The 14,598-nt window shown below is 44.2% G+C and overlaps 1 protein-coding gene across 2 annotated transcripts; it reads right to left on the minus strand.

Moving 5' to 3' along the window:
- Positions 1–1,335: 1,335 nt before the first annotated feature.
- On the minus strand, positions 1,336–7,995 carry LOC123744623 (ADP-ribosylation factor 4). 2 transcript variants are annotated; one of them, XM_045723658.1, is made up of 6 exons: positions 7,634–7,995; positions 7,364–7,444; positions 7,131–7,240; positions 2,811–2,882; positions 2,360–2,488; positions 1,336–1,851 (listed from the first exon to the last, which is right to left on the minus strand). In XM_045723658.1, the coding sequence occupies exons 1-6, from the start codon at positions 7,698–7,700 to the stop codon at positions 1,765–1,767; spliced, it is 546 nt and encodes a 181-aa protein (XP_045579614.1). In that variant the 5' UTR covers positions 7,701–7,995; the 3' UTR covers positions 1,336–1,764. The 2 variants fall into 2 exon arrangements, with proteins under 2 accessions (XP_045579614.1, XP_045579616.1); XM_045723660.1 differs by lacking the exon at positions 1,336–1,851 and adding an exon at positions 1,945–1,983.
- Between the last annotated feature and the right edge of the window lie 6,603 nt (positions 7,996–14,598).

Consider the following 14,598-nt stretch of genomic DNA (forward strand, 5'->3'; position numbering starts at 1 on the left):
GCTCCCAGGCACCTGCCCAGAGGGAAGTTACAACCCCTACCCGTTACACAACGGCCGTGGTCGCACCTGTCGGTGGACTTCCTGACAGATCTTCCTCCATCACAGGGCAACACCACGATCCTGGTTGTTGTGGATCGGTTTTCTAAGTCCTGCTGTCTCCTCCCTTTGCCCGGTCTCCCTACGGCTCTACATTACATATTCCTTCGAACTCATGGCTTGGTTTTTGCTCTGACATGCACTGTCAACTGTGGAACCTTATATAGACAGGTGTGTGCCTTTCCAAATCATGTCCAATCAATTGAATTTACCACAGGTGGACTCCAATCAAGTTGTAGAAACATCTCAAAAATGATCAATGGAAACAGGATGCACCTGAGCTCAAATTTGAGTCTCATAGCAAAGGGTCTGAATGCTTATGTCAATAAGGTATTCATTTTTATTTTTTATAAATGTTTAAAATGTTAAACCTCTTTTCGCTTTGTCATTATAAGGTATTGTGTGTAGATTGATAAGGATAAAATGACATTTAAGAAAAAGGCTGTAACGTAACAAAATGTGGAAAAAGTCAAGGGGTCTGAATACTTAGGCCTTCTAATAATTACCAAAACAACACCGTGGTGAGGCCATGTCTGTTTCAGTTCAGGAAAACGGTACTAAACACTGTAGATTAGAAGCATGATTTCCTTTATTCCTTTATTGGCCCCAAAACGATAAATGAGACTGAGAGATTATTCTCCCACACTGTGAAGGTTAATCCTCGGATAGTCCTCATTTTAAATCTCCCTCAGTGAAATTGAAGCCCACTGTGTAGAGACGTCAATTCAACGTCTTTTCCACGTTGGTTCAGCGTAATTTAATTTAAATGCTGTGGAAACAATGTTGATTCAACCAGTGTGTGCCTAGTGGGAGATATCTATCTCAGCACAATGCTGTTTCCTGGAAAATAAGCCAGCAAGCACTGGGATCGTGTAGTGCTGTTGAAATTGTATCTGAACTTCCAAGAGCTCACAACCTTATACTCTACAATCAATACTATCATGTTAAGGCTATATACTGTAGTTTAAATGTTTTTATATAACATACTGTTTATTTAATCAAGGGATGCTATCATACATTCTCCATGCAATTGTGAGGTCCAACCTTTAGATGTCGGTATTGCATTGTTAATATGTTCGCAAATATGTCCCCGACGAGTTTTAGTCTTGGTCTCTATTACACAGACCCTGCTGTGATGATGAGGGAAATTACTGAAACAATTGTCTTGTATTTGTTGTTTTTGAATTGTTACTGTTCCATCTGCAGAGTGACCACACCCACAAAGAAAACGACTGCAGATACATTTAAACACATTATTTTATTAGAGGTAGTGAGGTATTGAAGTCAGGAAATAAATACAGGGGGTTTGATAAAGAATCTGCTTACATTCATTCAGTGATGCAATTATTTTAACATAAAACATTTAGAACTTTACATGTTACAATATGTGCAATACATTAGAAAAAAACATTTTTCAAATGGAAACTTTTCAGAAAGGCACTTCTAAGTTTTGTTCTGATTGTATGGTTGTCCTTGAGTAAATGTTGTGTCCTGGTCGTTCTTAAGAAGGGCTGAGCGCAGCTGTTGTAAGGTGAAGTTGCTCCTAGACACTGATCTTGGGTCAGTTTTACATTTCCCCCACTAATGGTTAAGGTTAGAATTGGGGAGGGGAAGCTGATCCTAGACCTGTACCTAGGGGTAACTTCACCCCAGAGCCAACTCAGCTAGTTAGCGCTTGGAAAGCTGGTCAGCCAACCAGTCCAGTCCCTCCAACAGACCTGAACCCTGGGTCGCACAGGTAGCCTGGACAAACCACTGAGGAGAGAGGACAGTCAGTCATTAAAACAGTCATTCATTAACAGGTAGCCTGGACAAACCACTGAGGAGAGAGGACAAACAGTCAGTCATTAAAACAGTCATTCATTAACAGGTAGCCTGGACAAACCACTGAGGAGAGATGACAAACAATCAGGGTGTATTATTTACCAAATCTGGGCAGGGATTCAATCCGAGGCGCGTTGTAGAGTTTGACATTTAAAGGGATACATGAGGATTTTGGGAATGACGCCCTTTATCTACTTCCCCAGAGTCAGATGAACTCATGGACACCATTTTTATGTCTCTGCATTTAGTTTGAAGAAAGTTGCTCATTAGCATTAACGCAATTGCTATCTAGCGTTAGCTCAATGACTGGAAGTCTATGGTAACTGCTAGCATGGTAACAGCTAGCATGCTAGTAGATACCATAGACTTCCAGTCATTGCGCTAATGCTAGCTAGAATTGGCTCGCGAAACCTTAGAGTTTCTAGATGGTCATTCTTACAGGAGTATTCAGTTGAAGTTTCCTCAGTCCCAGTTTATTTGTGATGTCACTGACAGACATGGCGTTGGGAAGGTCCTGTTTGTTGGCGAACACCAGCAGAACTACATCTCTCAACTGGTCCTCTTCAAGCTGTGGGTCAACAGCAAAGAACACAGGGAATCAGAACAGCCACAGTACTGACTGAGTTATTACACTTTTCTCTGTAATGTTGCATCGTGTGTGGAGGATCAATAGCACAGAACACAGGGAATCAGAACAGCCACATTAAACAGGTAAACACTCGCTCCTATCTCTATTAGAACAGTCATATTACTGTATTATTACATTCCTCGTAGGGGAATCAGAAAGATACCATTATACCGTTACTACGCTCCTCTCTGGTGGCCAAGAGCAAACTTAACAGTTGCTATAGGAAAGTGTGGAAAGATTAATGGAAGGACAGGTGACTCACCATGTTCTGTAGTTCCTCTGAGGCATCATTTATCCTCTCAGGATCGTTGCTGTCTACCACAAATATAAGACCCTGGATGAAGACATTGGAACACAGACACATGCTTTTAAGGAATGAGGAAAATTGGAATTGGAATTTGAGTTCATTTTCTGAATTGACTGGATTTGAAATGGATCCAATAGTTAAGGCTATTAGGGTAAGAATACCTGAGTGTTTAAGATAGGCTGTTAGGGTTAGTTGAGGCTGTTAGTTGAGGTTTATTAGGGTTAGGCTTAGTTGAGGCTGTTAGGGTTAGTTGAGGTTGTTAGGGTTAGGCTTAGCTGAGGCTGTTGGGGTTAGGTGAGGCTGTTAGGGTTAGGGTTAGTTGAGGCTGTTAGGGTTAGTTGAGACTGTTAGGGTTAGTTGAGGCTGGTAGATGAGGTTGTCAGAGTTAGTTAAGGCTGTTGGGGTTAGGGTTAGTTGAGGATGTTGGGGTTAGTTGAGAGGGTTAGGGTTAGTTGAGGATGTTGGGGTTAGTTGAGAGTGTTAGGGTTAGTTGAGGCTGCTAGATGACGTTGTCAGAGTTAGTGGAGGCTGTTGGGGTTAGGGTTAGTTGAGGATGTTGGGGTTAGTTGAGAGGGTTAGGGTTAGTTGAGGCTGGTAGATGAGGTTGTCAGAGTTAGTTAAGGCTGTTGGGCTTAGGGTTAGTTGAGGATGTTGGGGTTAGTTGAGAGGGTTAGGGTTAGTTGAGGCTGGTAGATGAGGTTGTCAGAGTTAGTTAAGGCTGTTGGGGTTAGGGTTAGTTGAGGATGTTGGGGTTAGGCTTAGCTGAGGCTGTTGGGGTTAGGTGAGGCTGTTAGGGTTAGGGTTAGTTGAGGCTGTTGGGGTTAGCTGAGGCTGTTGGGGTTAGTTGAGGTTGTTAGGGTTAGGCTTAGCTGAGGCTGTTTGGGTTAGGTGAGGCTGTTAGGGTTAGGGTTAGTTGAGGCTGTTGGGGTTAGCTGAGGCTGTTGGGGTTAGGTGAGGCTGGTAGACGAGGTGGTCAGAGATAGTTGAGGCTGTTGGGGTTAGGGTTAGTTGAGGATGTTGGGGTTAGTTGAGATTGTTATGGTTAGTTGAGGCTGTTGGGGTTAGGTGAGGCTGTTGGGGTTAGCTGAGGCTGTTGGGGTTAGTTGAGGCTGGTAGATGAGGTTGTCAGAGTTAGTTGAGGCTGTTGGGGTTAGGGTTAGTTGAGGCTGGTAGATGAGGTTGTCAGAGTTAGTTGAGGCTGTTGGGGTTAGGGTTAGTTGAGGCTGTTGGGGTTAGTTGAGGCTGTTAGGGTTAGTTGAGGCTGGTAGATGAGGTTGTCAGAGTTAGTTGATGCTGTTGGGGTTAGGGTTAGTTGAGGATGTTGGGGTTAGGGTTAGTTGAGGATGTTGGGGTTAGTTGAGTGTGTTATGGTTAGTTGAGGCTGGTAGATGAGGTTGTCAGAGTTAGTTAAGGCTGTTGGGGTTAGGGTTAGTTGAGGATGTTGGGGTTAGTTGAGAGGGTTAGGGTTAGTTGAGGATGTTGGGATTAGTTGAGAGGTTTAGGGTTAGTTGAGTCTGGTAGATGAGGTTGTCAGAGTTAGTTAAGGCTGTTGGGGTTAGGGTTAGTTGAGGATGTTGGGGTTAGTTGAGAGGGTTAGGATTAGTTCAGGATGTTGGGGTTAGTTGAGAGGGTTAGGGTTAGTTGAGGATGTTGGGGTTAGTTGAGGCTGTTAGGGTTAGGCTGTAGCTGAGGCTGTTTGGGTTAGGTGAGGCTGTTAGGGTTAGGGTTAGTTGAGGCTGTTGGGGTTAGCTGAGGCTGTTGGGGTTAGGTGAGGCTGGTAGACGAGGTGGTCAGAGATAGTTGAGGCTGTTGGGGTTAGGGTTAGTTGAGGATGTTGGGGTTAGTTGAGATTGTTATGGTTAGTTGAGGCTGTTGGGGTTAGGTGAGGCTGTTGGGGTTAGCTGAGGCTGTTGGGGTTAGTTGAGGCTGGTAGATGAGGTTGTCAGAGTTAGTTGAGGCTGTTGGGGTTAGGGTTAGGTGAGGCTGGTAGATGAGGTTGTCAGAGTTAGTTGAGGCTGTTGGGGTTAGGGTTAGTTGAGGCTGGTAGATGAGGTTGTCAGAGTTAGTTGAGGCTGTTGGGGTTAGGGTTAGTTGAGGCTGTTGGGGTTAGTTGAGGCTGTTAGGGTTAGTTGAGGCTGGTAGATGAGGTTGTCAGAGTTAGTTGATGCTGTTGGGGTTAGGGTTAGTTGAGGATGTTGGGGTTAGGGTTAGTTGAGGATGTTGGGGTTAGTTGAGAGTGTTATGGTTAGTTGAGGCTGGTAGATGAGGTTGTCAGAGTTAGTTAAGGCTGTTGGGGTTAGGGTTAGTTGAGGATGTTGGGGTTAGTTGAGAGGGTTAGGGTTAGTTGAGGATGTTGGGATTAGTTGAGAGGGTTAGGGTTAGTTGAGTCTGGTAGATGAGGTTGTCAGAGTTAGTTAAGGCTGTTGGGGTTAGGGTTAGTTGAGGATGTTGGGGTTAGTTGAGAGGGTTAGGATTAGTTCAGGATGTTGGGGTTAGTTGAGAGGGTTAGGGTTAGTTGAGGATGTTGGGGTTAGTTGAGCCTGTTAGGGTTAGTTGAGGCTGGTAGATGAGGTTGTCAGAGTTAGTTAAGGCTGTTGGGGTTAGGGTTAGTTGAGGATGTTGGGGTTAGTTGAGAGTGTTAGGGTTAGTTGAGGCTGGTAGATGAGGTTGTCAGAGTTAGTTGAGGCTGTTGGGGTTAGGGTTAGTTGAGGATGTTGGGGTTAGTTGAGAGTGTTATGGTTAGTTGAGGCTGTTGGGGTTAGGTGAGGCTGTTAGGGTAACGCTTAGTTGAGGCTGTTGGGGTTAGCTGAGGCTGTTGGGGTTAGTTGAGGCTGGTAGATGAAGTTGTCAGAGTTAGTTGAGGCTCTTGGGGTTAGGGTTAGGTGAGGCTGTTAGGGTTAGTTGAGGCTGTTAGGGTTAGTTGAGACTGGTAGATGAGGTTGTCAGAGTTAGTTGAGGCTGTTGGGGTTAGGGTTAGTTGAGGATGTTGGGGTTAGTTGAGAGTGTTATGGTTAGTTGAGGATGTTGGGGTTAGTTGAGAGTGTTAGGGTTAGTTGAGGCTGGTAGATGAGGATGTCAGAGTTAGTTGAGGCTGTTGGGGTTAGGGTTAGTTGAGGCTGTTAGGGTTAGTTGAGGCTGGTAGATGAGGTTGTCAGAGTTAGTTGAGGCTGTTGGGGTTAGGGTTAGTTGAGGATGTTGGGGTTAGTTGAGAGGGTTAGGGTTAGTTGAGGATGTTTGGGTTATTTGAGAGGGTTAGGGTTAGTTGAGGATGTTGGGGTTAGGGTTAGTTGAGGATGTTGGGGTTAGTTGAGAGGGTTAGGGTTAGTTGAGGGTGTTGGGGTTAGTTGAGAGGGTTAGGGTTAGTTGAGGATGTTGGGGTTAGTTGAGAGTGTTAGGGTTAGTTGAGGCTGGTAGATGACGTTGTCAGAGTTAGTGGAGGCTGTTGGGGTTAGGGTTAGTTGAGGATGTTGGGGTTAGTTGAGAGGGTTAGGGTTAGTTGAGGCTGTTGGGATCAGTTGAGAGGGTTAGGGTTAGTTGAGGCTGGTAGATGAGGTTGTCAGAGTTAGTTAAGGCTGTTGGGGTTAGGGTTAGTTGAGGATGTTGGGGTTAGTTGAGAGGGTTAGGATTAGTTGAGGATGTTGGGGTTAGTTGAGAGGGTTAGGGTTAGTTGAGGATGTTGGGGTTAGTTGAGAGTGTTAGGGTTAGTTGAGGCTGGTAGATGAGGTTGTCAGAGTTAGTTGAGGCTGTTGGGGTTAGGGTTAGTTGAGGATGTTCGGGTTAGGTTTAGTTGAGGATGTTCGGGTTAGTTGAGAGTGTTAGGGTTAGTTGAGGCTGTTCGGGTGAATTGAGACTGTTAGGGTTAGTTAAGGCTGTTAGGGTTAGTTGAGCCTGTTAGGGTTAGTTGAGGCTGTTGGGGTTAGGTGAGGCTGTTAGGGTTAGGGTTAGTTGAGGCTGTTGGGGTTAGCTGAGGCTGTTGGGGTTAGGTGAGGCTGTTAGGGTTAGGGTTAGTTGAGGCTGTTAGGGTTAGTTGAGGCTGGTAGATGAGGTTGTCAGAGTTAGTTGAGGATGTTGGGGTTAGTTGAGAGGGTTAGGGTTAGTTGAGGATGTTGGGGTTAGTTGAGAGTGTTAGGGTTAGTTGAGGCTGGTAGATGAGGTTGTCAGAGTTAGTTGAGGCTGTTGGGGGTTAGGGTTAGTTCAGGATGTTGGGGTTAGTTGAGAGGGTTAGGGTTAGTTGAGAGGGTTAGGGTTAGTTGAGAGGGTTAGGGTTAGTACTACCTGAGTGTTCTGGTAGTAATGCTTCCACAGAGGTCTGATGACGTGCTGACCACCTACATCCCACACCGTGAAGCTGATGTTCTTGTACTCAACCGTCTCCACATTGAACCCTATGGTGATCAGCACAAAAGACATTCAGCTATGCTCTATCTAGCAGTCCTGGGTCAAATACATATGAGAAGCAAAAGATGTCAATCATCGGATATAGCCTATATATATCAATCAATGTTTACCAATAGTGGGGATAGTAGTGACAACTTCTCCAAGTTTTAGTTTGTACAGGACTGTGGTCTTCCCTGCAGCATCTAACCCAACTGTAGGAACAATATGGATCATTTTAAAACCGATGTAATATTAATAATATGCATATAATATAGGCCTATGTAAAATCAATCAAACAAAATAAATGTTATAACACATTGTAACAAATACATTGTAACATTGTACAAATATTGCAACATTGTAATAATGATGACATTAACAAAATTGTAAATAAGTCTTACCCATCAGAATTCTCATCTGTTTTTTCTCGAAGAAACGAGAGAAGAGTTGCGAAACCATAACACCCATTATTGCTAAAAAATATGTTTTGCTTTTTCAAATAATCCGAAAGGAATGAAATCTGCAGCAGCCAATCTCGCTCTTCAAACACTTCTGCAGGGGTATACAGCAGCTCACAGTGATTTATACGACTGGTTTGCATTGCGCTGCTTATATAGTCTACTCAACCACATGTGGAACGGGACACCAACATAGAGCACTGTCATTTCAGTCTGGTCACACAGGTACAACAGTCAATTGACTGCGACGATTCCTCTCTACACGTTTCATCCACGTCACTTTCACTTTGTTGGCCTCGGAATACAGGAAGTTGTAATGTTTCTCATGTGTAGAGATATCATCTGATTGGTCTACAAGGCTGCTATTCATTCTCTGTTAACTAAATGTTGTCTGATGATAAAGCCGATGTCACACGAAGCAACCTGTACGCATATGTTGTTGCTGGCAACAGAGTTGCATCTGGGTTGCTTCTTGAGGCAATTTCAATCGCGTTTGAATTGCTTCGTGTATCTGCAAAATTGCTTGAGATCGTGGCACTTGCTACTATCATCTGCAACAGAAATTGCTTCCAGGTTTCTTCGTGTGAGTGACATCGGCTCTAGAGAGAAAGAGGTATACTCCCGTGTGTGTGTGTGTTAGTGTGTGTTAGTGTGTGAATTTCACAATGCTCTCTATTCAAGCAAATCAACAGAGAAAGAAACTGTGATGAAATAAAGACAAACCATTTAGTATCTAGATCCTAGTGTTCTGTTTATTCACATAAAAATACTTTCTCGAAATCTAAAGGCACAGCCTAGATTGGTGGCATATGTCTTAAGTAGTAGAACATGTCATTACTCCAAACTCGTGAAAGTGACAAGCTGACACCTTTTTATTTTCGTCAAAAGCTATTTAATATCGAACAAGTGCCTTTGATTTGACGGCCTGCACATTCGCAGTTCGGCGCGAAACAACCGTTTCTACGCATGAGTTTAGTTAGCCAAAGTCGGTCTGGACATCGCCTTCAAGCGTGATAGGCTAAAACTGCTTCTCCAATAGAAGTCCCCAGTATGTTCATACTGTACAGTCTTTGATTATAGTCTGTCAACAGGGTTTAGCTACATACAGTATGAGGACACTGAGGTCTGGACCTTATTTTTTGGAATAACAAAAACAAGTCATCAGTGGGGGCTGCCCAGGGGCGCTGATCTCCAGAGTCCCTCATTTATTTATCTTAACAAAATGTAATGTCATGGCAAAATGTGTAGAATCGCAGGAAATTAGCTTTAAAACGGCCAACATTTCTCCTCACCCTATGGCAAAATGTATAGAATTGCAGGAAATAAGCTGTAAAACTGCAACAACAACAAAAAAGTATAGCTAATGTGCTTGTAGATCGACTGAGGTGAATGAAACTACAGCAACCAATGTGTTAATGGCTGGGGTAATTGTGTTTCTGTGACAAAGTGAAATTGTAGTTTCCATCAACCTCACTCATGCTGCTGTAACCGATGTGAAATGGCTACGGTGGTGCGCGCTAATAGCGTTTCAATCAGTGACGTCACTCGCTCTGAGACCTGAAGTGGTTGTTCCCCTTGCGCTTTTGTGTCGCGATGGGTAACGATGCTTCGTGGGTGTCAGTTGTTGATGTGTTCAAGGGTCTCTGGTTTGAGCCCGGGTTGGGGCGAAGAGAGGGACGGAACCTACACTGGTACACTGCATGCAATGTAAATAGTGAAGAATAACGCTGTTCTCAGGCAGATAGTGTGTGAAACCATTCACTTAAGAAAAAGGTGTGATATTAATAACGTTTCCTTTCATTATGAGTTGTCGAATTCTCAAAAATATTTACTGCCATTGTAGTAAGGTTAGCAATATGAGAGGTCTTCACGTACCTTTTGTGTATTATTTTCCTTGAAAGTAGAGGTCGACCGATTAATCGGCATGGCCGATTAATTGGGGCCGATTTCAAGTTTTTGTAACAATCGGTAATCTGCATTTTTGTCACGTCCTGACCAGTAAAATAGATTGTTTGTTATTGTAGTTTGGTCAGGGCGTGGCAGGGGGTGTTTGTTTAGAGTGTTTCGGGGTTTGTTGGGCTATGTTCTTGTTAGTCTATTTCTATGTTAGTTCTAGTATGTCTATTTCTATGTGGTGTTTATTGGGTTGACCTTCAATTGGAAGCAGCTGCTCCTCGTTGCTTCTAAATAAAGGTCCTATTTAAGAGGGGTGTTTTTTCTATGGGATTTGTGGGTAGTTATTTCCTGTTTTGTGTTCGTGCACCTGACGGGACTGTTTATTGTCGTTTGTTGTTTTTGTATACGTGTTTCTTTTGTTTTCCTTCTTTAATAAAATAAGAAGATGAGTTTACACATTCCCGCTGCGTTTTGGTCCAATCCCTACGATACCTGTGCCAATTTTTGGACATCGATTATGGCCGATTACATTGCACCACCTGTTTCGTGAGTGCAGCAAGGAGCCAAGGTAAGTTGCTAGCGAATATTAAACTTATCTTACAAAAAACAATCTATCTTCACATAATCACTAGTTAACTACACATGGTTGATGAAATTACTAGGTTAACTAGCTTGTCCTGCATTGCATATAATCAGTGCGGTGCCTATTAATTTATCATCGAATCACTACCTGCTTCGCCAAAAGGGGGATGATTTAACAAAAGCGCATTCGCAAAAAAAAGCACAATGGTTGCACAAATGTACCTAACCATAAACATCAATGCCTTTCTTAAAATCAGTACACAGAAGTATATATTTTTAAACCTGCATATTTAGTTAAAAGAAATTCATGTTAGCAGGAAATATTAACTGGGGAAATTGTGTCACTTCTCTTGCGTTCATTGCACGCAGAGTCAGGGTATATGCAACACTTTGGGCCGCTTGGCTTGTTGCAAACTAATTTGCCAGAATGTTACATAATTATGACATAACATTGAAGGTTGTGCAATGTAACAGCAATATTTAGAGTTAGGGTTGCCATCCGCTCGATAAAATATGGAACGGTTCCCTATTTCACAGAAAGAATAAACGTTTTGTTTTCCAAATTATAGTTTGCGGATTTGACCATATTAATGACCAAAGGCTCGTATTTCTGTGTATTATTATATTATAATTAAGTCTATGATTTGATATTTGATAGAGCAGTCTGACTGAGCGGTGGTAGGCAGCAGCAGGCTCGTAAGCATTCATTCAAACTTGACTGCGTTTGCCAGCAGCTCTCAGCAATGCTTGATTGACAGCGCTGTTTATGACTTCAAGCCTATCAACTCATGAAATTAGGCTAGCAATACTAAAGTGCCTATTAGAACATCCAATAGTCAACGGTATATGAAATACAAATGGTATAGAGAGAAATAGTCGATGTGTCATAATTCCTATAATAACTACAACCTAAAACTTCTTAACTGGGAATATTGAAGAACTGGGAATATTGAACCACCAGCTGTCATATGTTCTCATGTTCTGAGCAAGGAACTTAAACATTATCTTTTTTACATGGCACATATTGCACTTTTACTTTTCTTCTCCAACACTGTGTTTTTGCATTATTTAACCAAATTGAGCATGTTTCATTATTTATTTATTATTTATATAATCGGTATCGGTATCGGCGATAATCTTCAGTCTGAGAGAAATATGCTGAAAGCAGGTTCATCTCTCATTCCTCTGTACATAAAAACTGTTTATAACTGTGTAACACAATAGTGTCTTTTGAAAACCGTTTCATATATCACAAAGTCAATAGCCAATGTGACGATGTATATATTTATGTTGTCGTTAATGTATTTTCAAGTCTATTTCAACAAGTTAACCAAGGGTTTGCTGGCTTAGCTAGCCATGTTAACGACGAGGTAACTAGCACCGTCAGTGAACTGTAATGTCACGCTAGCTATTGCTGGTAGTTGATTTATTGGTAATTCAAGATTTCTTTTTTATTAGTATTACATTTTTTTGACCCCTTTTTCTCCCCAATTTCGTGGTATCCAATTGGTAGTTACACTCATGTCCCATCACTGCAACGCCCGTACGGACTCGGGAAAGGCAAAGGTCGAGAGCCTTGCATCCCCCGAAACACAACCCAGCCAAGCCGCACTGCTTCTTGACACAATGCCCACTTAACCTGGAAGCCTGCCACACTAATGTGTCGGAAGAAACACCGTACACCTGGCAACCGTGTCGGTGTGCATTGTGCCCGGCCCGCCACAGTAGTCGCTAGAGCTCGATGGGACAAGAACATCCCTGCCTGCCAAACCCTCCCCTAACCCGGACGACGCTGGTCCAATTGTGTGCTGCCCCATGGGTCTCCCGGTCGCGGCCGGCTGCGACAGACCCTGGATCTCTAGTGACACAGCTAGTTCTGCGATGCAGTGCCTTAGACTACTGCACCACTCAGGAGGCCCATTCAAGACTTCTTTAATTAAATATTGAGTGAATGTTATTTTCTTACTACTTACTAAAAGGTTTATATAAAAAGGGTTGTACTTGTGCTATGTATTTATGGATTGATGTCACTTCACATTGAAGGCATGTATCATTACTGTTGCTCCTATATAAAATATGTCCTACCTAGCCAGTGAACTTGTGGATGTAACCGTCAGGCCAATGCCTGTCATCACTGTTTGATACCTTTCACTGCAGGTATGTCTTACTGTATTTTTGTTATTTTCTTAACATAGCTCATTTATACTATACGATCACTTTGTGCATTCAGTCTGAGAGATGTTCTGTGAGCAGCCAGTGAACATGTGGCTGTGACCGTCCTGTCAATGCCTGTCATCACTGTTTGATCTATTTCACTGCAGATGAAAACCAAGTTAACCTGTGTGGGTGTCCATGTACCTTTCTTCTGGGTGGCTATATGAAGTTGGTTAAACTTGTTTTTGCTGTTCTCCAAATTGTATGTGAAAATAAAACATTGTAGAAACCCCCACAGTAGGAAATGTCTCTGCCTGTCACAACTTCCACTGAAGTCGGTCCCTCTCCTTGTTCGGGTGGTGTTCGGCGGTCGACGTCACCGGCCTTCTAGCCATCGCCGATCCACTTTTCATTTTCCATTTGTTTTGTCTTTGTCTTACACACCTGGTTTCGATCCCCCAATTACCTGTTCATTATTTAACCCTCTGTTCCCCCATGTTTGTTTGTGAGTGATTGTTTCTACGTAGGAAGTTCCGTTATCGTGGGCTCTGTTTTTGTATTGCATTTATTATATGTTGAGTAAAATACGGTTATTTACTCATATTTGCTGTCCTGAGCCTGACTCCCATACACCAGCTACAAACAGACTACCTTACAGAATCACTCACCCGAAAGAATGGAGTCAGCAGGAGCAGACGCCCTCCCTTCAGAGATACAGGAGCGCGTCCAGCAGCACGCAACCATATTGCAACATCTGGGCACTGCCATGGATCGCGTGCTGCAGAAGATGGATCGTTGGGAGAGAGGAGGAGGGGCCATACCCTGCACCATCTGTGGCCGCAGAGGGCACACTGCTGGTCGGTGCTGTGGGGGTTCCTCAGGGAGTCGAGGCAGCAGGCAGGGCACTATCGTGTCACCCCAGGTGAGTCGGCACCAGGCTCACCCAGAGCCCCTTGTTGCTCACATGTATGTGTTTATTTCATTTCCTGAGTTTTCCCCGCATTCCCAGCATAAGGCGCTCGTAGATTCAGGCGCAGCTGGGAATTTTATTGACCGTTCATTTGCCCATAGTTTAGGGATCCCCCTTGTTCCTGTGGATATGCCCTTCCCTGTGCATGCCCTAGATAGTCGACCATTAGGGTCAGGGCTGATTAGGGAGGCCACCGCTCCACTAGACATGGTTACGCAGGAGGGTCATAAGGAGAGAATCAGTCTCTTCCTTATTGATTCTCCTGCGTTTCCCGTGGTGCTGGGCCTACCCTGGTTGGCCTGTCATGAACCCACTATTTCGTGGCAACAGAGGGCTCTCAAGGGGTGGTCACGAGAGTGCTCAGGGAGGTGTGTGGGGGTTTACATCAGTGCGACTACAGTGGAAAGTCCAGACCAGGTCTCCACCGTGCGCATCCCCTCAGAATATGCCGACTTGGCTCTCGCCTTCTGTAAGAAGAGGGCGACTAAATTACTACCTCATCAACGGGGGGATTGTGCGATAAATCTCCTGGTAGACGCAGCACTTACCAGGAGTCACGTGTATCCTCTGTCACAGGAGGAGACGGTGGCTACGGAAATATATGTCTCCGAATCCCTGGGGCAGGGATACATTCGGCCCTCCACCTCACCTGCCTCCTCGAGTTTCTTTTTTGTAAAGAAGAAGGATGGGGGTCTTCGCCCGTGTATTGACTATCGAGGTATCAATCAGATCACTGTGAAGTACAGCTACCCGCTGCCTCTCATCGCCAGTGCGATCAAGTCAATGCACGGGGCGCGCTTCTTCACAAAATTAGATCTCAGGAGCGCTTACAACCTGGTGCGAATCCGGGAGGGGGACGAGTGGAAGACAGCATTTAGTACCACCTCTGGGCACTATGAGTACCTCGTCATGCCGTACGGGTTGATGAATGCTCCATCAGTCTTCCAGGCCTTTGTTGACAAGATTTTCCGGGACCTGCACGGGCAGGGTGTAGTGGTGTATATCGACGACATTCTGATATACTCCACCACACACGCCGAGCATGTGTCCCTGGTGCGCAGGGTGCTTGGTCGACTGTTAGAGCATGACCTGTACGTCAAGGCTGAGAAATGTCTGTTCTTCCAATAGTCCGTCTTCTTTCTAGGGTACCACATTTCCACTTCAGGGGTGGAGATGGAGAGTGACCGCATTTCAGCCATGCGTAATTGGCCGACTCTCACCACGGTAAAGGAAGTGCAGCCAACTACAACCGGAGGTTTATCCAGGGTTTTGGTCAGGTAGCAGCTCCCATTACCTCACTGCTGAA

Source organism: Salmo salar, chromosome ssa01, assembly GCF_905237065.1.
Source record: "Salmo salar chromosome ssa01, Ssal_v3.1, whole genome shotgun sequence".
NCBI classification, from domain to species: domain Eukaryota; kingdom Metazoa; phylum Chordata; class Actinopteri; order Salmoniformes; family Salmonidae; genus Salmo; species Salmo salar.